At 42.5% G+C, this 19,003-nt stretch overlaps 2 protein-coding genes across 2 annotated transcripts; both read left to right on the top strand.

The window, feature by feature from the left end:
- The first annotated feature begins 8,759 nt into the window (after window positions 1-8,759).
- On the top strand, window positions 8,760-9,641 carry rprm3 (reprimo, TP53 dependent G2 arrest mediator homolog 3). Its single transcript, XM_029621143.2, has one exon. The coding sequence runs from the start codon at window positions 9,091-9,093 to the stop codon at window positions 9,415-9,417; it is 327 nt and encodes a 108-aa protein (XP_029477003.1). The 5' UTR covers window positions 8,760-9,090; the 3' UTR covers window positions 9,418-9,641.
- A 2,834-nt stretch (window positions 9,642-12,475) lies between these two features.
- Window positions 12,476-18,946, top strand: LOC115102418 (LETM1 domain-containing protein 1). Its single transcript, XM_029622352.2, is given in 10 exon segments — window positions 12,476-12,613; window positions 13,016-13,170; window positions 13,461-13,576; window positions 13,789-13,871; window positions 14,130-14,164; window positions 14,167-14,315; window positions 14,631-14,732; window positions 16,205-16,357; window positions 17,815-17,911; window positions 18,018-18,946. Coding segments are annotated over 10 exon segments (1,077 nt in total). The 5' UTR covers window positions 12,476-12,500; the 3' UTR covers window positions 18,092-18,946.
- The last annotated feature ends 57 nt before the right edge of the window (window positions 18,947-19,003 follow it).

Below are 19,003 nucleotides of genomic sequence, written 5' to 3'. Positions count from 1 at the left end.
TTTCTCAGAAAAAAATTGACTTTGTTTAATTTAACAAGTATAAATAAACCGTGGTGGATTTGGCATCAAAAGAAGGAAACATATGCAGAAAATAACCTCATACCTACTGCAAAATATGGTGGTGGATATTTGATGTTATGGGGCTATTTTGCTTCCACAAGTACTGGGGCCCTATTTAAGGTCAAAGGATATCTAGTATACAGGAAAGATACATACAGGAAAGATTCTGTATGGAACAATGGTCTAAGATCACTCCCAATGTGTTCTCCAATATCATTAAACATTACAGGAACATACTAAGTGTCATTATTCTTACAAGGGGAGGGTGCACAAAGTATTAAAAATAGGGGTGCCAATAATATCAACACCTATCTGAGTTTTTTTCTCTGAGCAATTGTATTAGTATAAAATCATGTATTTTTCAAAAAATGTTGAGTATACAGTATGGCTCAGTATTTTCATTATTTATGTATTGCTAAGTATTTGCATTATTAAATTACTATCGCCCCGTAACACTCACTTCTGTCATCATGAAGTGCTTTGAGAGGCTAGTTAAGGATGACCTCAACCTTACGTGACACTCTAGACCCACTTCAATTTGCATACCACCCTGATAGATCCACAGATGATGCAATTGCCATCACACTGCCCTATCCCATCTGGACAAGAGGAATACCTATGTAAAAATGCTGTTCATTGACTACAGCTCAGCCTTCAACACCATAGTACCCTCCAAGCTCATCATTTAGCTCGGGGCCCTGGGTCTGAACCTGCCCTGTGCAACTAGGTCCTGGACTTCCTGACGGGCCGCCCCCAGGTGGTGAAGGTAGAAAACAACACCTCCACTACGCTGATCCTCAACACATGGGCCCCACAAGGTTGCTTGTCCCTGTTTACCCATGACTGCGTGGCCACTCACATCTCCCACTCAATAATCAAGTTTGCAGACGACACAACAGTAGTATGCCTGATTACCAACAATGACAAGACAGCCTTACAGGGATGTGAGGGCCCTGACAGGGTGGTGCCAGGAAAATAACCTCTGCCTCAACATCAACAAAGGAGCTGGTTGTGGACTTCAGGAGACAGCAGAGGGAGCACGCCCCCATCCACTTCGACGGAGAAGGTGAAAAAGCTTAAAGTTCCTCAGTGTACACATCACTGACAATCTGAAGTCATCCACCCACACAGACAGTGTGGTGAAGAAGGTGCAACAGTACCTATTCAACCTCAGGAGGCAAAGACACTTACAAACTTTTACAGATGCACCATTGAGAGCATCCTGTCGGGCTGTATCATCGCCTGGTACGGCAACTGCAACACCTGCAACCGCAGGGCTCTGCAGAGGGTGGGGTGGTCTGCCCAACGCATCACCAGGGGAACACTACTTGCCCTTCATGACAGCTGCAGCACCCGATGTCACACGAAGGCCAAAAAGGTCATCAAGGACATTAACCACCGAGCCACTGCCTGAAGGCGAGAGACTGAAGGCGAGGTCAGTACAGGTGCAACAAAGCTAGGATCGAGAGACTGAAAAACAGCTTCTATCTCAAGGCCATCAGACTGTTAAATAGCCATCAATAGCCGGCCTCCACCCAGTACCCTGCCCTGAACTGAGTTACTGCCACTAGCAGGCTACCACTCGATTACTCAACCCTTAGAGGCTGCTCCCCTATGTACATAGACATGGAATCACTGGTCACTTTAATAATGGAACACCGGTCACTTTAATGTTTATATACTGTTTTACTCATTTCATATGTATATACTGTATTCTACTGTATTCTAGTCAATGCCACTCTGACATTGCTTCTCCTAATATTTATATATTTCTGAATTCCATTATTTTACTTTGAGATTTGTGTGTATTGTTGTGAATTGTTAGATATTACTGCACTGCACGGAGCTAGGAACAATAATTTTTCTACACCCGCAATAACATCTGCTAAATATTTGTATGTGACCAATAACATTTGATTTTTTATTATACATTATTTTTTGCTAATCTTTTTCAAGGGTGCCAATCATTTTGGAAGTGACTGTAAATGTCATGTGATGAGAGATTGGTGGCGTTGGTATTTGATCAAATGCACCCATTGCATTCTTATCCATTGGTGGCACCATAGACTGTAGTCTCTCATGCTGGGACAAGGAGTAGGCCTACCAAAGCTGTTAACAGATACCGCATGTTCAAATTCAGCAAAAGTGTAGATTCAGTGCCTTCAGAAAGTATTCACACCCCTTGACTTTTTCCACATTTTGTTGTTTTACAGCCTGAAGTTAAAATGGATTCATTTGAGATTTTGTGTCACATGCCTACACATAATACCTCATAATGTTAACGTGGAATTATGTTTTTAGAAATGATTACAAATGTATAAAAACGAAAAGCTGAAATGTATTGAGTCAATAACTATTCAACCCCTTTGTTATGGCAAGCCTAAAAAGGTTCCGGAGTAAAAATGTGCTTAACAAGGTACATAAGTTGCATGGACTCACTCTGTGTGTAATAATAGTGTTTAACATGATTTTTTAATGACTACCTCATCTCTGTACTCCACACATACAATTATCTGTAAGGTCCCTCAGTTGAGCAGTGAATTTCAAACACAGATTCAACCACAAAGACCAGGGAGGTTTTCCAATGCCTCGCAAAGAAGGGTACGTATTGGTAGATAACAAAAAAGTGCAGACATTGAATATCCCTTTGAGCTTGGTGAAGTTATTAATTACACTTTGGCTGGTGTATCAATACACCCAGTCACTACAAAGATACAGGCGTCCTTCCTAACTCAGTTGCCGGAGAGGAAGAAAACCACTCAGGGATTTCACCATGAGGCCAATGGTGACTGTAAAACAGTTATAGAGTTTAATGTCTGTGATAGCAGAAAACAAAGGATGGATCAACAATGTTGTAGTTACTCCACAATATTAACCTAAATTACAGAGGAAAAAGAAAGAAGCCTGTACAGAATAAAACTATTCCAAAACATGCATCCTGTTTGCAATAAGGCACTAAAGTAAAACTGCAAAAAATGTGGAAAATAAATGTACTTTATGTCCTGAATACAAAGTGTTGTGTTTGGGGAAAATCCAGCCCAGCACATGAACGACTACCACTCTGTCACACTCTGTGTGATTGTGTGGGAGGAGACAGGTGTGCTGGAGTCAGAGCAGACCTGTTGCAACCTGTTCCATAATCAAGACCTCTACAAATACTCAGTCCTGCCACTTCCACACTGCCAGATCGTAATCTCTGCCCAGTCAGTCTATGTTTCTAGCCGTTTGTTCCTGTTGTGCCTGGTTTCCCTTGCCTGACGCTGTTTTCCTCTCTGCTACAGTTCTGCACGCTCTGACTCTGGTCCCTGTCTCCAGTTGGACTTCTTGTCAGTCCTGATACTCTGTCCTGAATTCCACACTTATGCTCCCTTGGATTCCCCTCCAGACCTGTCCCACACCTCTCGCTCCAGCCTCAGCCTCCTCACATGGTTTCCTACAACCCGCCCAAGCTTCCCCTGGCCTGCACTCAATCTTCCCCCCCGTGTTTCATTAAATACCTTGGTTACCTCATCCCAGTCTCCTCATCTGAGTCTGCTCTTGGGTTCACCTGTTCCGCTCCTCGTGACACACTCTTCATACTTTCAAGCATGGTGGTGGCTGCATCATGTTAAGGGTATGCCTGTCATTGGCAAAGACTATGGTGTTTTTCAGGATAAAAAGAAACGGAATAGAGCTAAGTATAGGCAAAATCCTAGACGAAAACCTGGTTCAGTCCGCTTTCTAACAGACACTGGGAGACGAATGCACCTTTCTGCGGGACAATAACCTAAAACACAATGCCAAATATACTCTGGAGTTGCTTACCAAGACAATATTGAATATTCCTGAGTGGCCTAGTTACAGTTTTGACTTAAATTGGCTTGAAAATCTACAGCAAGAAATGAAAATGACTGTCTAGCAATGATCAACAACCAACTTGACAGAGGTTGAATTATTTTGAAGGAATAATGGGCAAATATTGTACAATCCAGGTGTGCAAAGCTCTTAGTCTTACCCAGAAAAACTCACAGCTGTAATCACTGCCAAATGTGATTCTAACATGTATTGGCTCAGGGGTGTGAATACTTATATAAATTAGATATTTCTATATTTACTTTTCAATACTTTTGCAAACATTTCTAAAAACATGTTTTCACTTTGTCATTATGGCATATTGTGTGTAGATGGTGAGATTTTTTATTTAATACATTTTGAATTCAGGTTGTAACACAACAAAATGTGGAGTAAGTCAATGGGTATGAAAACTTCTGAAGGCACTGTATGGGCTGGCAGACAGATCGAGGAACCTCCCAGTCAGAGCACTGGTGGGTGATCAGTTAGAGCACCTGCTCAATGGTTATTCTAAACTAGGGGTGGCCAACAGTCCTCCCTGAGACCGTAAGTTAAGGTGAGACAAGATATGAGTCAAAAACAGCAGGTTCATGAGGACTGTTGGCCACCCCTAGTTTAGAATAACCATGGTTGGTTGAGAATCACAGATTTGCTCTTCCACATAAACAGCACAACAACCAAAAACCTTGAGCTCTGAATAAAAACGCACTTTGCTGAAAATTCCTACCCCTATTGAAATACAGAGATATCTTTGTGTAGGCCAAGGGAATCCCAAGCAATGTGCCTAAACGAATTACCATCTCAAGTAGTTGTAAGCCTTGGTTTCATGCATGTCAACATCAGAAGCCTCCTCCCTAAGTTTGTTTTACTCACTGCTTTAGCACACTCTTCTAACCCTGATGTCCTTGCCGTGTCTGAATCCTGGCCCAGGAAGGCCACCAAAAATTCTGAGATTTCCATACCCAACTATAACATTTTCCGTCAAGATAGAACCGCCAAAGGGGGAGGAGTTGCAGTCTACTGCAGAGATAGCCTGCAAAGTAATGTCATACTTTCCAGGTCCATAGCCAAACAGTTCGAACTACTAATTTTAAAAATTACTCTCTCCAGAAATAAGTCTCTCACTGTTGCCGCCTGCTACCGACCCCCCTCAGCTCCCAGCTGTGCCCTGGACACCATTTGTGAATTGATCGCCCCCCATCTAGCTTCAGAGTTTGTTCTGTTAGGTGACCTAAACTGGGATATGCTTAACACCCCGGCAGTCCTACAATCTAAGCTAGATGCCCTCAATCTCACACAAATCATCAAGGAACCCACCAGGTACAACCCTAAATCTGTAAACAAGGGCACCCTCATAGATGTCATCCTGACCAACTGGCCCTCCAAATACACCTCCGCTGTCTTCAACCAGGATCTCAGCGATCACTGCCTCGTTGCCTGTATCCGCTACGGAGCCGCAGTCAAACGACCACCCCTCATCACTGTCAAACGCTCCCTAAAACACTTCTGTGAGCAGGCCTTTCTAATCGACCTGGCCCGGGTATCCTGGAAGGACATTGACCTCATCCCGTCAGTTGAGGATGCCTGGTCATTCTTTAAAAGTAACTTCCTCACCATTTTAGATAAGCATGCTCCGTTCAAAAAATGCAGGACTAAGAACAGATATAGCCCTTGGTTCACTCCAGACCTGACTGCCCTCGACCAGCACAAAAACATCCTGCGGCGGACTGCAATAGCATCGAATAGTCCCCGCGATATGCAACTGTTCAGGGAAGTCAGGAACCAATACACGCAGTCAGGAAAGCTAAGGCCAGCTTCTTCAGGCAGAAGTTTGCATCCTGTAGCTCCAACTCCAAAAAGTTCTGGGACACTGTGAAGTCAATGGAGAACAAGAGCACCTCCTCCCAGCTGCCCACTGCACTGAGGCTAGGTAACACGGTCACCACCGATAAACCCATGATTATCGAAAACTTCAACAAGCATTTCTCAACGGCTGGCCATGCCTTCCGCCTGGCTACTCCAACCTCGGCCAACAGCTCCCCCCCCCGCAGCTACTCGCCCAAGCCTCTCCAGGTTCTCCTTTACCCAAATCCAGATAGCAGATGTTCTGAAAGAGCTGCAAAACCTGGACCCGTACAAATCAGCTGGGCTTGACAATCTGGACCCTCTATTTCTGAAACTATGCGCCGCCATTGTCGCAACCCCTATTACCAGCCTGTTCAACCTCTCTTTCATGTCGTCTGAGATCCCCAAGGATTGGAAAGCTGCCGCAGTCATCCCCCTCTTCAAAGGGGGAGACACCCTGGACCCAAACTGTTACAGACCTATATCCATCCTGCCCTGCCTATCTAAGGTCTTCGAAAGCCAAGTCAACAAACAGGTCACTGACCATCTCAAATCCCACCGTACCTTCTCCGCTGTGCAATCTGGTTTCCGAGCCGGTCACGGGTGCACCTCAGCCACGCTCAAGGTACTAAACGATATCATAACCGCCATCGATAAAAGACAGTACTGTGCAGCCGTCTTCATCGACCTTGCCAAGGCTTTCGACTCTTCTTATCGGCAGACTCAGTAGCCTCGGTTTTTCGGATGACTGCCTTGCCTGGTTCACCAATTACTTTGCAGACAGAATTCAGTGTGTCAAATCGGAGGGCATGCTGTCCGGTCCTCTGGCAGTCTCTATGGGGGTGCCACAGGGTTCAATTCTCGGGCCGACTCCTTTCTCTGTATATATCAATGATGTTGCTCTTGCTGCGGGCGATTCCCTGATCCACCTCTACGCAGACGACACCATTCTATATACTTCCGGCCCGTCCTTGGACACTGTGCTATCTAACCTCCAAACGAGCTTCAATGCCATACAACACTCCTTCCGTGGCCTCCAACTGCTCTTAAACGCTAGTAAAACCAAATGCATGCTTTTCAACCGTTCGCTGCCTGCACCCGCACGCCTGACTAGCATCACCACTCTGGATGGTTCCGACCTTGAATATGTGGACATCTATAAGTACCTAGGTGTCTGGCTAGACTGTAAACTCTCCTTCCAGACTCATATCAAACATCTCCAATCGAAAATCAAATCAAGAGTCGGCTTTCTATTCCGCAACAAAGCCTCCTTCACTCACGCCGCCAAACTTACCCTAGTAAAACTGACTATCCTACCGATCCTTGATGTCGGCGATGTCATCTACAAAATTGCTTCCAACACTCTACTCAGCAAACTGGACGCAGTTTATCACAGTGCCATCCATTTTGTCACTAAAGCACCTTATTCCACCCACCACTGCGACCTGTATGCTCTAGTCGGCTGGCCCTCGCTACATATTAGTCGCCAGACCCACTGGCTCCAGGTCATCTACAAGTCCATGCTAGGTAAAGCTCAGCCTTATCTCAGTTCACTGGTCACGATGGCAACACCCACCCGTAACACACGCTCCAGCAGGTGCATCTCACTGATCATCCCTAAAGCCAACACCTCATTTAGCCGCCTTTCGTTCCAGTTCTCTGCTGCCTGTGACTGGAACGAATTGCAAAAATCGCTGAAGTTGGAGACTTTTATCTCCCTCACCAACTTCAAACATCTGCTATCTGAGCAGCTAACTGATCGCTGCCGCTGTACATAGTCTATCGGTAAATAGCACACCCATTTTTACCTACCTCATCCCCATACTGTTTTTATTTATTTTATTTTCTGCTCTTTTGCACACCAATATCTCTACCTGTACATGACCATCTGATCATTTATCACTCCAGTGTTAATCTGCAAAATTGTAATTATTCGCCTACCTCCTCATGCCTTTTGCACACAATGTATATAGACTCTCCTTTTTTCTACTGTATTATTGACTTGTTAATTGTTTACTCCATGTGTAACTCTGTGTTGTCTGTTCACACTGCTATGCTTTATCTTGGCCAGGTCGCAGTTGTAAATGAGAACTTGTTCTCAACTAGCCTACCTGGTTAAATAAAGGTGAAATAAAAATAAAAAATAAAAAAGAAGGAACCTACCCACATATTGTAGGATTTAGGCCTACATATAACAATATAATTTTAGCAGCTCAATCAATGCAACGAAAATGGTATTTCATTACGAGAATCACACATATTCAATGGCCCCAACTAAAAAGGATTAAAAAGAAATTAAACTAGTTGAAATAAGTGCCAGTCATGTCTTGTTCAGAGTATAGGCCTACACCATGTTTAAGGGGGATTCAAATTATCTCAGCCCAGATGGCGACAGGGAAGGAGGCAGGCTGTCATTTGAACACCTCCTATATTAGACGCCAATTTTAAAATAGCCAGTCATCACATGAATTCAATAATGCCACTTGGATGAGACTCAGTATGTGTCGGCAGGGCAATCCAAATTCTATGAATAAGGCGCCACTTGTGGCCTTGGAGCTCTGTAAACGTAATTTGTACCGCTCATGCTTGCTTACCTGTGGCTTGAGAAACATTTTTTAAAACACCAATTGGAACAAGGACATTTTGGAGACATTAAATAAAAGTGCCCATGAGAGATAACACAGTATCACCAAGGTCCTAATCGAAGCAGACTGGACAGGTTTTTCCCAAATCTAATCGATATAATCCGTTCGGTTGTTGAAATTAGTTATATGAGTAGTCAGTGGAAAGAGGAAAACATCAATCGGGGTTTCAAAATGTTATTCTGTTTTTTGTTTGCTTGCGTACATACAAAGTCAAGAAAATAGAATACTCAGCTTCAAATTCATTAACACTGCCATCAGGTGGACATGACGAGTGATGCAAAGGCAGCCCAAGAATGTCGAGAAGCGCGCGCGAACACACATACACGCACGCCTACTTTAAAAACCTCGTGTCAGAAACATAGCTTGGCAAAGAACCTTCAGAGAGCAGTGTGTCGTTACACTAAAAATAATGTAAGTCTTTGCGGTCTCGTTTTTATTCAATAAATGCTGAACCTTCATCTGACCATCGTGTCATGCTTTATTTAGGTGTTCTTGAAATATCATAGTTCGGGGAGTAGCCTATTTCACTAGGAATTTGAGAATCATTTCACCCAAGAATCAATTTTCTGAGAATCATGAAACATTTGACATTCTTCGCTTCTAGCCTACAGAAGACGATTGAATAACTGCATAGAGTTGGATAAGTCCGATTTAATTGAAGAAAAAAGAAAGCAGCCAACTTATTGCAGGAAAAAACGATTTCAACAACATGGATGTCGCCGGGAAAATACTGAATAAATCAGTGTCCGAAGAAGAGCACTCTGGATTTGACACTGTGCGTGTATGCTGCAACGTTTCAGCAGCAGCAGCAGTTATCACCGACAATGGATTCGGTGCGTCTCATCCAGAGGAACATGACCTCTTCACAATGCGTGTGGTGCAGATCGCGGTCCTGTGCGTATTGTCACTCACTGTGATTTTTGGCATATTTTTCCTTGGTTGCAATCTTCTAATTAAAACAGAAAGTATGATTAGTATTTTTGTAGAAGACCGGAGACCGTCTACGGACAATGATATGATCATGGTCGCCTCATAGGATTGCAGGCCTACTTGTTTAATTAAACATCTTTATTTTATTTTCAAATCATAAAGTTTCCAGTATGTTCCTTGAATATTATTATTCACTGTTCTTATTATTCACTGTTCACTGAACACTTTAAAAGTTCAATTGTCAAAATCGGGCTTGTTTTCTTTTTTTACAGCCTATACCTACCCTATAGAATGTTTTCTATCCTTGTAGGAATACCAATAAACATCTATGTGTGGGATATCAGTAAACTTCTTTGGCTTCTTTTGTGCGAGTTTAAAAACAAATGACATTATGCAGTCGAATGCAAATAGCTCATGTCAAAGGTAAGGCAATAAACGTGCTGCTGAAGGACACCACTAATCAGGAGGTTGACCAAAGCGGGTGGCAAACACATGTAATGGAAGCTATTGTAGAAACCATAACCCAAATAAGGGATTCGAATGCCATACTATATCAAATCCACCTGCCTCCTCCGCATCCTATAGCTCTCAAATCTTACTACAGACTTTTTAGCACTATAGCTTTCAGCAGTCATGTATTACAAGCATCATGTTTTACTAGAGAGTATTTTGGTTTAGGAGATCACGATCAACCACAACCTGGTTAATCCATCTTGTTTTAGAGCTATGCAATATATGGTTGTACTCGAGGCTTTTATGCATCGCCTACAGTTTTTCCACTCACAAACCAATAGAGTAAAATTCAAAGGGAGTGAGAGGTGTACTAAGCCACAGCAATGCACCCATGCAACCTCTGATTATGGAAGGGATCTATACATTAATCTTCAGTAGATAACCAACAGTCATTTACAGTCTATTGATGATTTTTAACGAAGATAGCACAATGCGATAATTATTTCCTGCCTAATGCACTGCTACATGCCAAGGGTATGTCAGACCATTCGTCTTTGGTTTTTTGATCATGCGTATTTAGTTGCTCTGACCGATCGCTATTATGATCGTGTCTTTAGGATCAGACTGCCAGAGGAACTCGTCCCCCATATTTCAAGTAGAACAGTAGGAGTCCTAGAGCTTCAACCTTGAGCTCATCAGCATCATCATCATCATCATCATCATCAGTGAAAACAGCTGCAATACCTTCCCATCTCGACAAGGGCAGAACGGCCCGGCACTCCAGTCATGTGTTATGAATAGGAAGCGACAAGGGAGTCCCTCCCACCCCCATCTGTTTCAATTTTGCTCCTTGTTCAGTCAACTAAAAGGTGATTGACAGCAAAAAAAAATATCCACTTGGACACTTATGACAGTGCATAACTCCTAGTCACTTTCTTTGAGAGTTGATACCTGTGGTTTAGCTGTACACACAGCTACAGCTTTGCTGTAAAATGCAAATATGACAACATTACCAGCATTGCACCTTTTTAATCATATTTTCAGGAAGCAGCCACAACAAGCGCAAGACTTAACCATGTTAACGGAATTTTTCTACCCATGATAGAGAAAAATAAAATGTAGATGCATTTTCCACCAAAGGCAAATAACTTAAGAATATAGGGGGGCAGACAAAAGCTGTCATCACAGTCCCTCTTACCAGAGAACCCACTTGCTCAGAGCTGGTGTGCTCAACTGCCACAGTGGATTACATGAGCCAGCTGAGATGCATCTGGTTAGGGCAGGCCTGTGGCTCTGATACAAATTTAATGAACATTGACAGTGGTGACGCTTGCAGTAGCTAGTCTTTATGAACAGTACATCCAGTCCAACTTAAATCCAATTTGCTCAAATGCCCCTTCCATTTCACTCCTTCAGTTCTCTGTAGCACAACATGCAAATTAGTAGACATGTAAACACTCATGGGGACAGAACATTACTCCACCTCACATTATGAAACATTTTTACAGGCCAAAATCCAATTATATAAAATTAAATCACTGAAAGATCAAAGCAAGATCCATTGAGGCTAAATCAACTTTACACAGTCAGCGTAATGAGCATCTTGAAGAGATCTAATTATGTGCAATACATTGGAATATCTTAATCTCTCTGCAGGAGGGCGTCAGGAACATACATGAACAGCCTACATGCAGAGTTTGTATAGGGAAACACTTCCGCAAAAATCATATTACAAAAGGGGAACACACAAACACTAATCACCATGTCAAAGGTTAGGTTACAAACATGCATTTATAGTCAAACAAAATAGTGAATGTGATTTATTTTCTCAAATGTGCATAGTCAATAAGTCAAATTGAAGTAACCTTATATTTAATCTTTATTTAACTAGGCAAGTCAGTTAAGAACAAATTCTTATTTACAATGACGGCCTACCCTGGCCTAACCTGGACGATGCTGGGCCAATTGCCGCCCTATGGGACTCCCAATCATAGCCGGATGTGATACAGCCTGGATTCAAACCAGGGACTGTAGTGATGCCTCTTGCACTGAGGTGCAGTGTCTTAGACTGCTTCGCCACTCGGGAGAATAATATAGCATGCATCTATATAAAACATAAGAACTGCCAGAGTGCCTCTTAACTTCAATTTATGTAATTCATTCTGCTTTTTTTGTCAGTCCTGGGAGAGAGGAGGGGAGGGGGGGGTGCAACTCGATATTAGGAATATTAGGATATTAGGATATTCCCCGCAGGTTAATAAGCCAGATATGGACGTCCTGGGCTGGTGTAGTTAGACGTGGTCTGTGGTTGTGATGCAGGTTGGACCTACTGCCAAATGAGTGGCCTTTTATTGTCCCCAGCACAAGGTGCACCTGTGTAATGATTATGCTGTTTAATCAGCTTCTTGATATGCCACACCTGTCAAGTGGATGGATTATCTTGGCAAAGGAGAAATGCTCACTAACATGGATGTAAAGAAATTTGTGCACGACATTTGAGAGACATTTTTGTGGGTATGGAACATTTCTGAGATCTTTTATATCAGCTCATAAAACATGGAACCAACACTTTACATGTTGCATTCATATTTTTGTTCAGTATAGTGTTAGTCATCATTCTAGAATTTAGCAACATAACAAAATGTTGCTAGACTGCGGCAAGGTAAATATTGGGTACATTACGGTAATCATACAGCCAATCACGCAGAGAGAAGCTGTCAATCTGCCCTTCTAAAAATGGCGCTGTTCTGTGCGGCGGTGTGCCGCCGTTTCTCTGTGGATTTGTACGGAATCAGAACTAATGGGGTTACAGTTATACACTCCTCTTTCACGGCCACCTCTGGAGCAAGGTATGAAAACCCATGCAAGACGTTATATACTTGTATCGTGATGTTGTCGAGCCGCTGTTATGTGGCACTTCTCTGGAGTAAACTCATTGACTGTTCGGTCTGGGCGGGCAACACCCAACCACTGTTCACTGTCAGATAAAGGCTAGTTATGCAACATTTTGAATTCTAACGTTACATTTTTGGCATGACAACAACTACGAGAGTTGTTGGACATAAGTCGGCACAAATGGATCTGAACCAGCTTGTAATATTAAAGTTCTGTTTAAAAATAATAATCTTATTTGGATACTCTCTGAGTTGTCATACAAACAGTACTACTTTTTAACGACAAGTCAAACTCTTTAAGTGCTTGAACGTATGAGCAGCTCTTGTTTCATTACAATCGTTTTGTGTCCTTTACAGACTGCCCCTGTACAGACACTACTCATCCCCCAAATCCAGGCTAGGGATTGGGCTGCAAATTGTGTCAAGGCTGCAAGGGGCCAATGCCAAATATGAACTCTTCCTCCAAAGATATTTCCCTCGCTTTTATGTTCTCTATCACACTTTTACGAAAGGTAAGACACTACTTGCCATAGAACTAGGTTAAACTTTATAAGTGATATAAGCCTCCTTAGTTTATCCTTTGTTTGGCATCATGCATCTCTTTATTTGTCTCTATTTACAGATCTACATTACCTTAGCAAAATTATCTAGATACATTAAACCAATAAGATCTCACGTTTGAAGGCAAAAGAACACACACGTGGCCTAGCTCAATATGTTACAATTCCATGCATCACATAGGCAGGCTTCTGTGCTGCCAGTACACTGAAAATTAGCCATATTTTGTATTATATTTTTTCAGGTATTCAACTCCTTTTCCAAGATGCCAAAGAGGTGAAGGTGATAAGAACAAGGATGCTCACCAACAGTGTTGAAGTCCAGGACTTGCCCTACCGTGATATGGAGAAACTCAGGCAGGTCGGTCAAAGCTAGGGCATACACTTGAATAACAAGGAAAGTTCTTGATCTTGTGGTTAGCAGTCTTTAATCTGCATTAAAGGCTTTGAACTGTAACACTTTGATCTGCAATACATAGGACTCATTTTACTATGTCTGCATGTCCAAGTCTGAAAAGTTCTCCTTAGCATGGGTTATAGTAAATGGTAACACTTCCTTTCTTTGTCTTTCAGTTTCGCAAAGACATGATCAGAGCCATTCCACTGCTGTTAATTTCTATTCCTCCATTTGCCAACTACCTGGTTTTTGTCCTAATGTGAGTTAATTTCAGTCATCTCCTCAACATCCTCTTTTGATTCATATTTAGTTAGAAAATAGCCTAATTCTCAAGTCAATGGGAGTTAAAAGGCTGATTAATCATTGTAAACATACAGGATGCCCCCAACGATAATACATTGTTCCCCCCCCCCTACAATGTATTAACCCCCCCTCGTGTCCTGTCTTCATCTCCCTGCCTTACATATTCCTCCATCTGCTCCTCCCTCTGCTTCCCTCCTCTCTTTTTCACTTCCAGGTACCTTTTCCCCCGCCAGCTCCTGATCCGCCACTTCTGGACCCCCAGCAGCAGACTGAGTTCCAGGGAGTGAACCATTCCCACAGGGCCCAGCACCACTGGGCTGTGCTGAAGGGGCTTGAGAGTGCAGGTTCACTTGTCAAAGATGGCCACCTAAAGATCAGCCTACTAGACCTCTGCAACAAGGCGGGTGATACAGAAACACTTAACCCCTCCCTTGCATATGTCAGATGTTCAAATGTGTCCATTGTCCAACATGTTGTTGGGCAAACATGAATGTTTTCCCATAACTGTAATGCAGCTAATAAATGCCTCTAGACACTGATGTCAAATAAAAATGTATTTGTCACATGCGCCGAATACCTTACAGTGAAACGCGTACTTACAAGCCCTAACCAACAATGCTTTTTTTTTAAATACCTAAAGAATATATATAAGAAATGAAAGTAACATGATTAAAGAGCAGCAGTAAAATAAGTCTGACCAGTCCGTGTTTTTTAGGTGCAAAGTGGGGTACACCCTAACATATCTGACATCCAGGCGATTCGAGGCTTGTTTTCTGGAGCTCCCCTGAGTATCAAGAGAATAAACGCAAATCAGATGGTCAGTTTTTTCTTGTAGTCTTTATTCAGAAATTCCCTAAAACATGAGTCCATGGGTTTACTGCATGTACAGTACCAGTCAAATGTTTGGACACACCTACTCATTCAAGGATTTCTTTATTTTTACTGTTTTATACATTGTAGAATAATAGTGAAGACATCAAAACTATGAAATAACACAAATGGAAGAATGTAGTAACCAAAAGTGTTTGAAGAATCTAAAATATATTTTAGATTCTTCAAAGTAGCTACCCTTTTCCTTGACAGCTTTGCACACTCTTGGCATTCTCAACAAGTTTCACCTGGAATTCTTGAAGGAGTTCCCATATATGCTGAGCAGTTGGCTGCTTTTCCTTCCCTGCGGTCCAATTCTTCCCAAACCATCTCAATTGGGTTGAGGTCAGGTGATTTGTGTAGGCCATGTCATCTGATTCAGCACTCCATCACTCTCCTTCTTGGTCAAATAGCCCTTACACAGCCCGGAGGTGTGTTGTCTTTGTCCTGTTGAAAAACATATGATAGTCCCACTAAGCCCAAACCAGATGGGATGGTGTATCGCTGCAGAATGCTGTGGTAGCCATGCTGGTTAACTGTGTCTTGAATTCTAAATAAACCAGAGTGTCACCAGCAAAGCACCATTACACCTCCTCCATGCTCAAATTTGGACTTTTGGAATATTTCCACTGGTCTAATGTTCATTGCTCATGTTTCTTGGCCCAAGCAAGTCTTCTTATTGGTGTCCTTTGGAGCAATTTGATCATGAAGGCCTGATTCACACAGTCTCCTCAACAGTTGATGTTGAGACGTGTCTGTTACTTGAGCTCGGTGAAGCATTTATTTGGGCTGCAATTTCTGAGGTTGGTAACTAATGAACTTATCCTCTGCAGCAGAGGTAACTCTGGGTCTTCCTTTCTTAAGGCTCTCCTCAGAGCCAGTTTCATCATAGCGCTTACTGGTTTTTGTGATTTAAAATGTTCTGTATTGACTGACCTTTGTCTTAAAGTAATCCACTGTTGTTTCTCTTTGCTTATTTGAGCTGTTCTTGCCATAATATGGATTTGGTATTTTTCCAAATAGGGCTAGTTTCTGTATACCAGCCCTACCTTGTCAAAACTGTCTCAAACGCATAAAGAAATTCCACAAATTCACAAGGCACACCTGTTAATTGAAATGCACTCCAGGTGACTACCTTATGAAGCTGGTTGAAAGAATGCCAAGTGTGCAAAGCTGTCGTCAAGGCAAAGAGTGGCTGCTTTGAAGAATATAAAATATATTTTGATTTAACTTTTTTTTGCTTACATGATTCCATGTGTTATTTCATAATTGACATCTTCACTAATTCTACAATGTAGAAAATAGTACAAAATAAAGAAACCCTTGATTGAGTAGGTGTCCAAACTAACTGGTACTGTATATCACTGTATTTGTACCAGCTGAAAAATATTACATCAATGTAAGTCCCTCTCTCTCCAGAGGCAACTCTGTCCCCTGTTCTTCCTGACTCCCCACCTCCCAACTCCCATGATTGGCACTCGACTGAACAGCCACGCCATAGAGCTGCTACAGCTGGACCGTGCTCTCAGCAGACATGGCCTGCACCAGTTGGATGACTCTGAGCTGAGACAGGTCAGTGCACATCACTGGGTATAGCAAGTCACCACCCCCTTTCAAAATGTTCACCTTGTTCCCTTACAGCCTGAAATGAAAACGTGACTTTTTCCAGCTTTATTTACCCACAATATCCAAGTATTTTTTTTTCTCAAACTCTGAAAATGCATTAACAGTAAAATACCCTACGTGGATAAGTCCCCCCCCCCCTCCTTAGAATTGCAATTGCAAACTTTGAATTATAACCAACCACCTTCCAGATCACAAATACAGCTGATTGGCTTCCATCTGTGATCAATTGTAGTGACTGATTAGTTCAGAATAAAACCAGTTGTTCATAGGACTCCACTGCTTAGTAGTGCATTTCAAAGCAAAGAATCCACAATGGGTGGAAATGCACAAGTCAAGAGGCTGGATTTCAAAGGATTTCAAAGGCTTCGTCTATCCCTCGGAGCACAGTTTCGACCATTATTAAGAAGTGGAAGGCGTATAGCACCACCCAGACCCAGCATAATCAGGCCGTCCCTCCAAACTGGATGACCTGGCAAGGAGACTGATCAGAGGCTACCAAGAAACCAATGGTGACTTGTGCGTGTGCATGTGACCACTATCACAAGCGCTCCACAAATCTGGCCTCTATGGGGGGGATGGCAAGAAAAATACAGCTCCTCAAAAAAAAAATTCACATCAAGTCTCTTTTGAGCTTTGCCAAGAAGCACATTGTAGATTGAGGCCAAGTAGAAAAAGGTGCTTTGGCCAGATGAGACCAAAATTGAACTTTATGGCCTGAACGCAAAACAAAATTTCTGGCGAAAACCCAAAGTCCACCATGCCTACAGTGAAGCACGGCAGTGGCAGCATCCTGTTGTGGGGGTGTAATCTTATCAGCAGGGACTGGAGCACTTGTCAGGATAGAAAGGGAAATGAACAGTGAAATATACCAAAAGATTTGAGAACCGAGACATCTGCCAGGAATTTGAAAATGGGAAGATGTTGAAACCATGACAATAACCCAAAGCAACCATACAGTGGCTGAAGGACAAGAAGGTGAATGTCCTTGAGTGGCCTAGTCAGAGCGCCAACCTAATCGAATCTGTGGAATGACTTGAGTGCAGTCACCATGCAATTTGACTGAGCTTGAACAATTCTGCAAGGAAGAATGTGCAAATATCAGTCTAGGTGTGCAAAGTTAGACGTATTCAAAGCGACTCATGGCTGTAATTCAAGCAAAAGGTGGTTCCACCAAGTGTTCACTTATTCAAATAAGGGTATTTTAGTTTAAGAGTTTGTTTTTCCCCCCACTTGGATATAGTTAGTTACTGTGTGTAAATAACTGTCTTTTTCAGGCTGTAAGGCAAACATTCTGACTTTCTATACCCACTGTCTATGTAAATCGGAATCATGTCAGCAAAAACCCACATGTACAAATGGAACACATACTAGTCATATTGATAACTTGACCCTGGTCTCATCAGGCCTGCTATGTCAGGGGGCTTGATTCTGGCAGTCTCAGCATCAACCAGTGTCGGGAATGGCTTTCACAGTGGCTCCAGTTCTCCTCTCACCTGAAAGGTATCTAATGTTTCCCTCTCCCGATAGAGTGGTCTGTTCAATTAAAATATTTGTGGGAGAGGGTGATGTTTGTCCTCATGACTCTCTCTATGTCCCTCTGTCCCAGAGTCAGAGGTGTCTCTGCTTGTGCACAGTATGGTCTTGCTCTCTGCCAACTACCCAAAGCCCTCTCACCATTGACAGGAAGGAACAAGGAGTGATCGGCCACTTCCATTAATTCAGCCATCTCTCAACATGCTGGGCAGGGTAACTTTTCCATAGGGTGCCAACATCTGCAATCTACAAACGGAAGAAATGCCAAGCTTTACAACTCACTTTTAGAAGGACAAAGTGATTACTTAATGCAGTAGATTTGTGGTGAAGAAAATGTGATTACATAGCAACATCTTGAACTGGTCAATGTTTTCAGGCTCAATCAAATCAGTTGTCACGTACACAAGATACACGGTGTAAATGGTACAGGGAAACGCTTACTCGTAATCTCTGCTCAAGTGCAGTACTCAGCCTTGAATGTCGTTTTGTTTACTTGTGAAGCTGATGATTTCACATAAGATGTGGAGCATAGCTGGGGGGGGGGTCAATGTTCAGCTAACCATATTAATACAGGTTACATTTGGAAAAATAATTGTCTGCAGACATTCCAACCCACACCTACATAGCCTTTTGAGAGCATATGGTGTCATTTTACTGGTTTTACTGGGGGGAGAGCAACTTCGAATCGAGTAGATGGAATGTTGTTACATGCAGTAAGGCGATGAATCTCAAGACACGGGGGAATGCCATTCGGCAGGTGATTTAGTCATGTGGCCCTGGGGATTGAACCCACTATGCTCTACCAGTGCTGTTTTTTTAAAACCTGGAAATGCCTTGTTGCCTTAAATGGGATCGATAGTCCGTGGTTTTGAAGTGGCCATAAGATTCTCATACTAAATATGCCAACTAATGTTCTTACTCTACTTGTTCAATTGTTTTGAAATCAGTTCTGGTGTATTAAGGTGATTGATGTCAAATAAAATGTACTCAAATACTTGTCAATGTAGAGAAATGCCATTTACAGTAAGAAGAAACGAGTTAGATCTGCACATTGTCACC

This window comes from Oncorhynchus nerka, linkage group LG20 (genome assembly GCF_034236695.1).
Source record: "Oncorhynchus nerka isolate Pitt River linkage group LG20, Oner_Uvic_2.0, whole genome shotgun sequence".
NCBI lineage: Eukaryota > Metazoa > Chordata > Actinopteri > Salmoniformes > Salmonidae > Oncorhynchus > Oncorhynchus nerka.
The sequence above is the reverse complement of the archived record's forward strand: the minus strand, read 5'-3'. Positions and strand labels throughout refer to the sequence as shown.

Coding starts and splice junctions, on each gene's coding strand:
- rprm3 (XM_029621143.2), top strand. CDS start 9,091: ATGGATGTCGCCGGGAAAATACTGAATAAATCAGTGTCCGAAGAAGAG.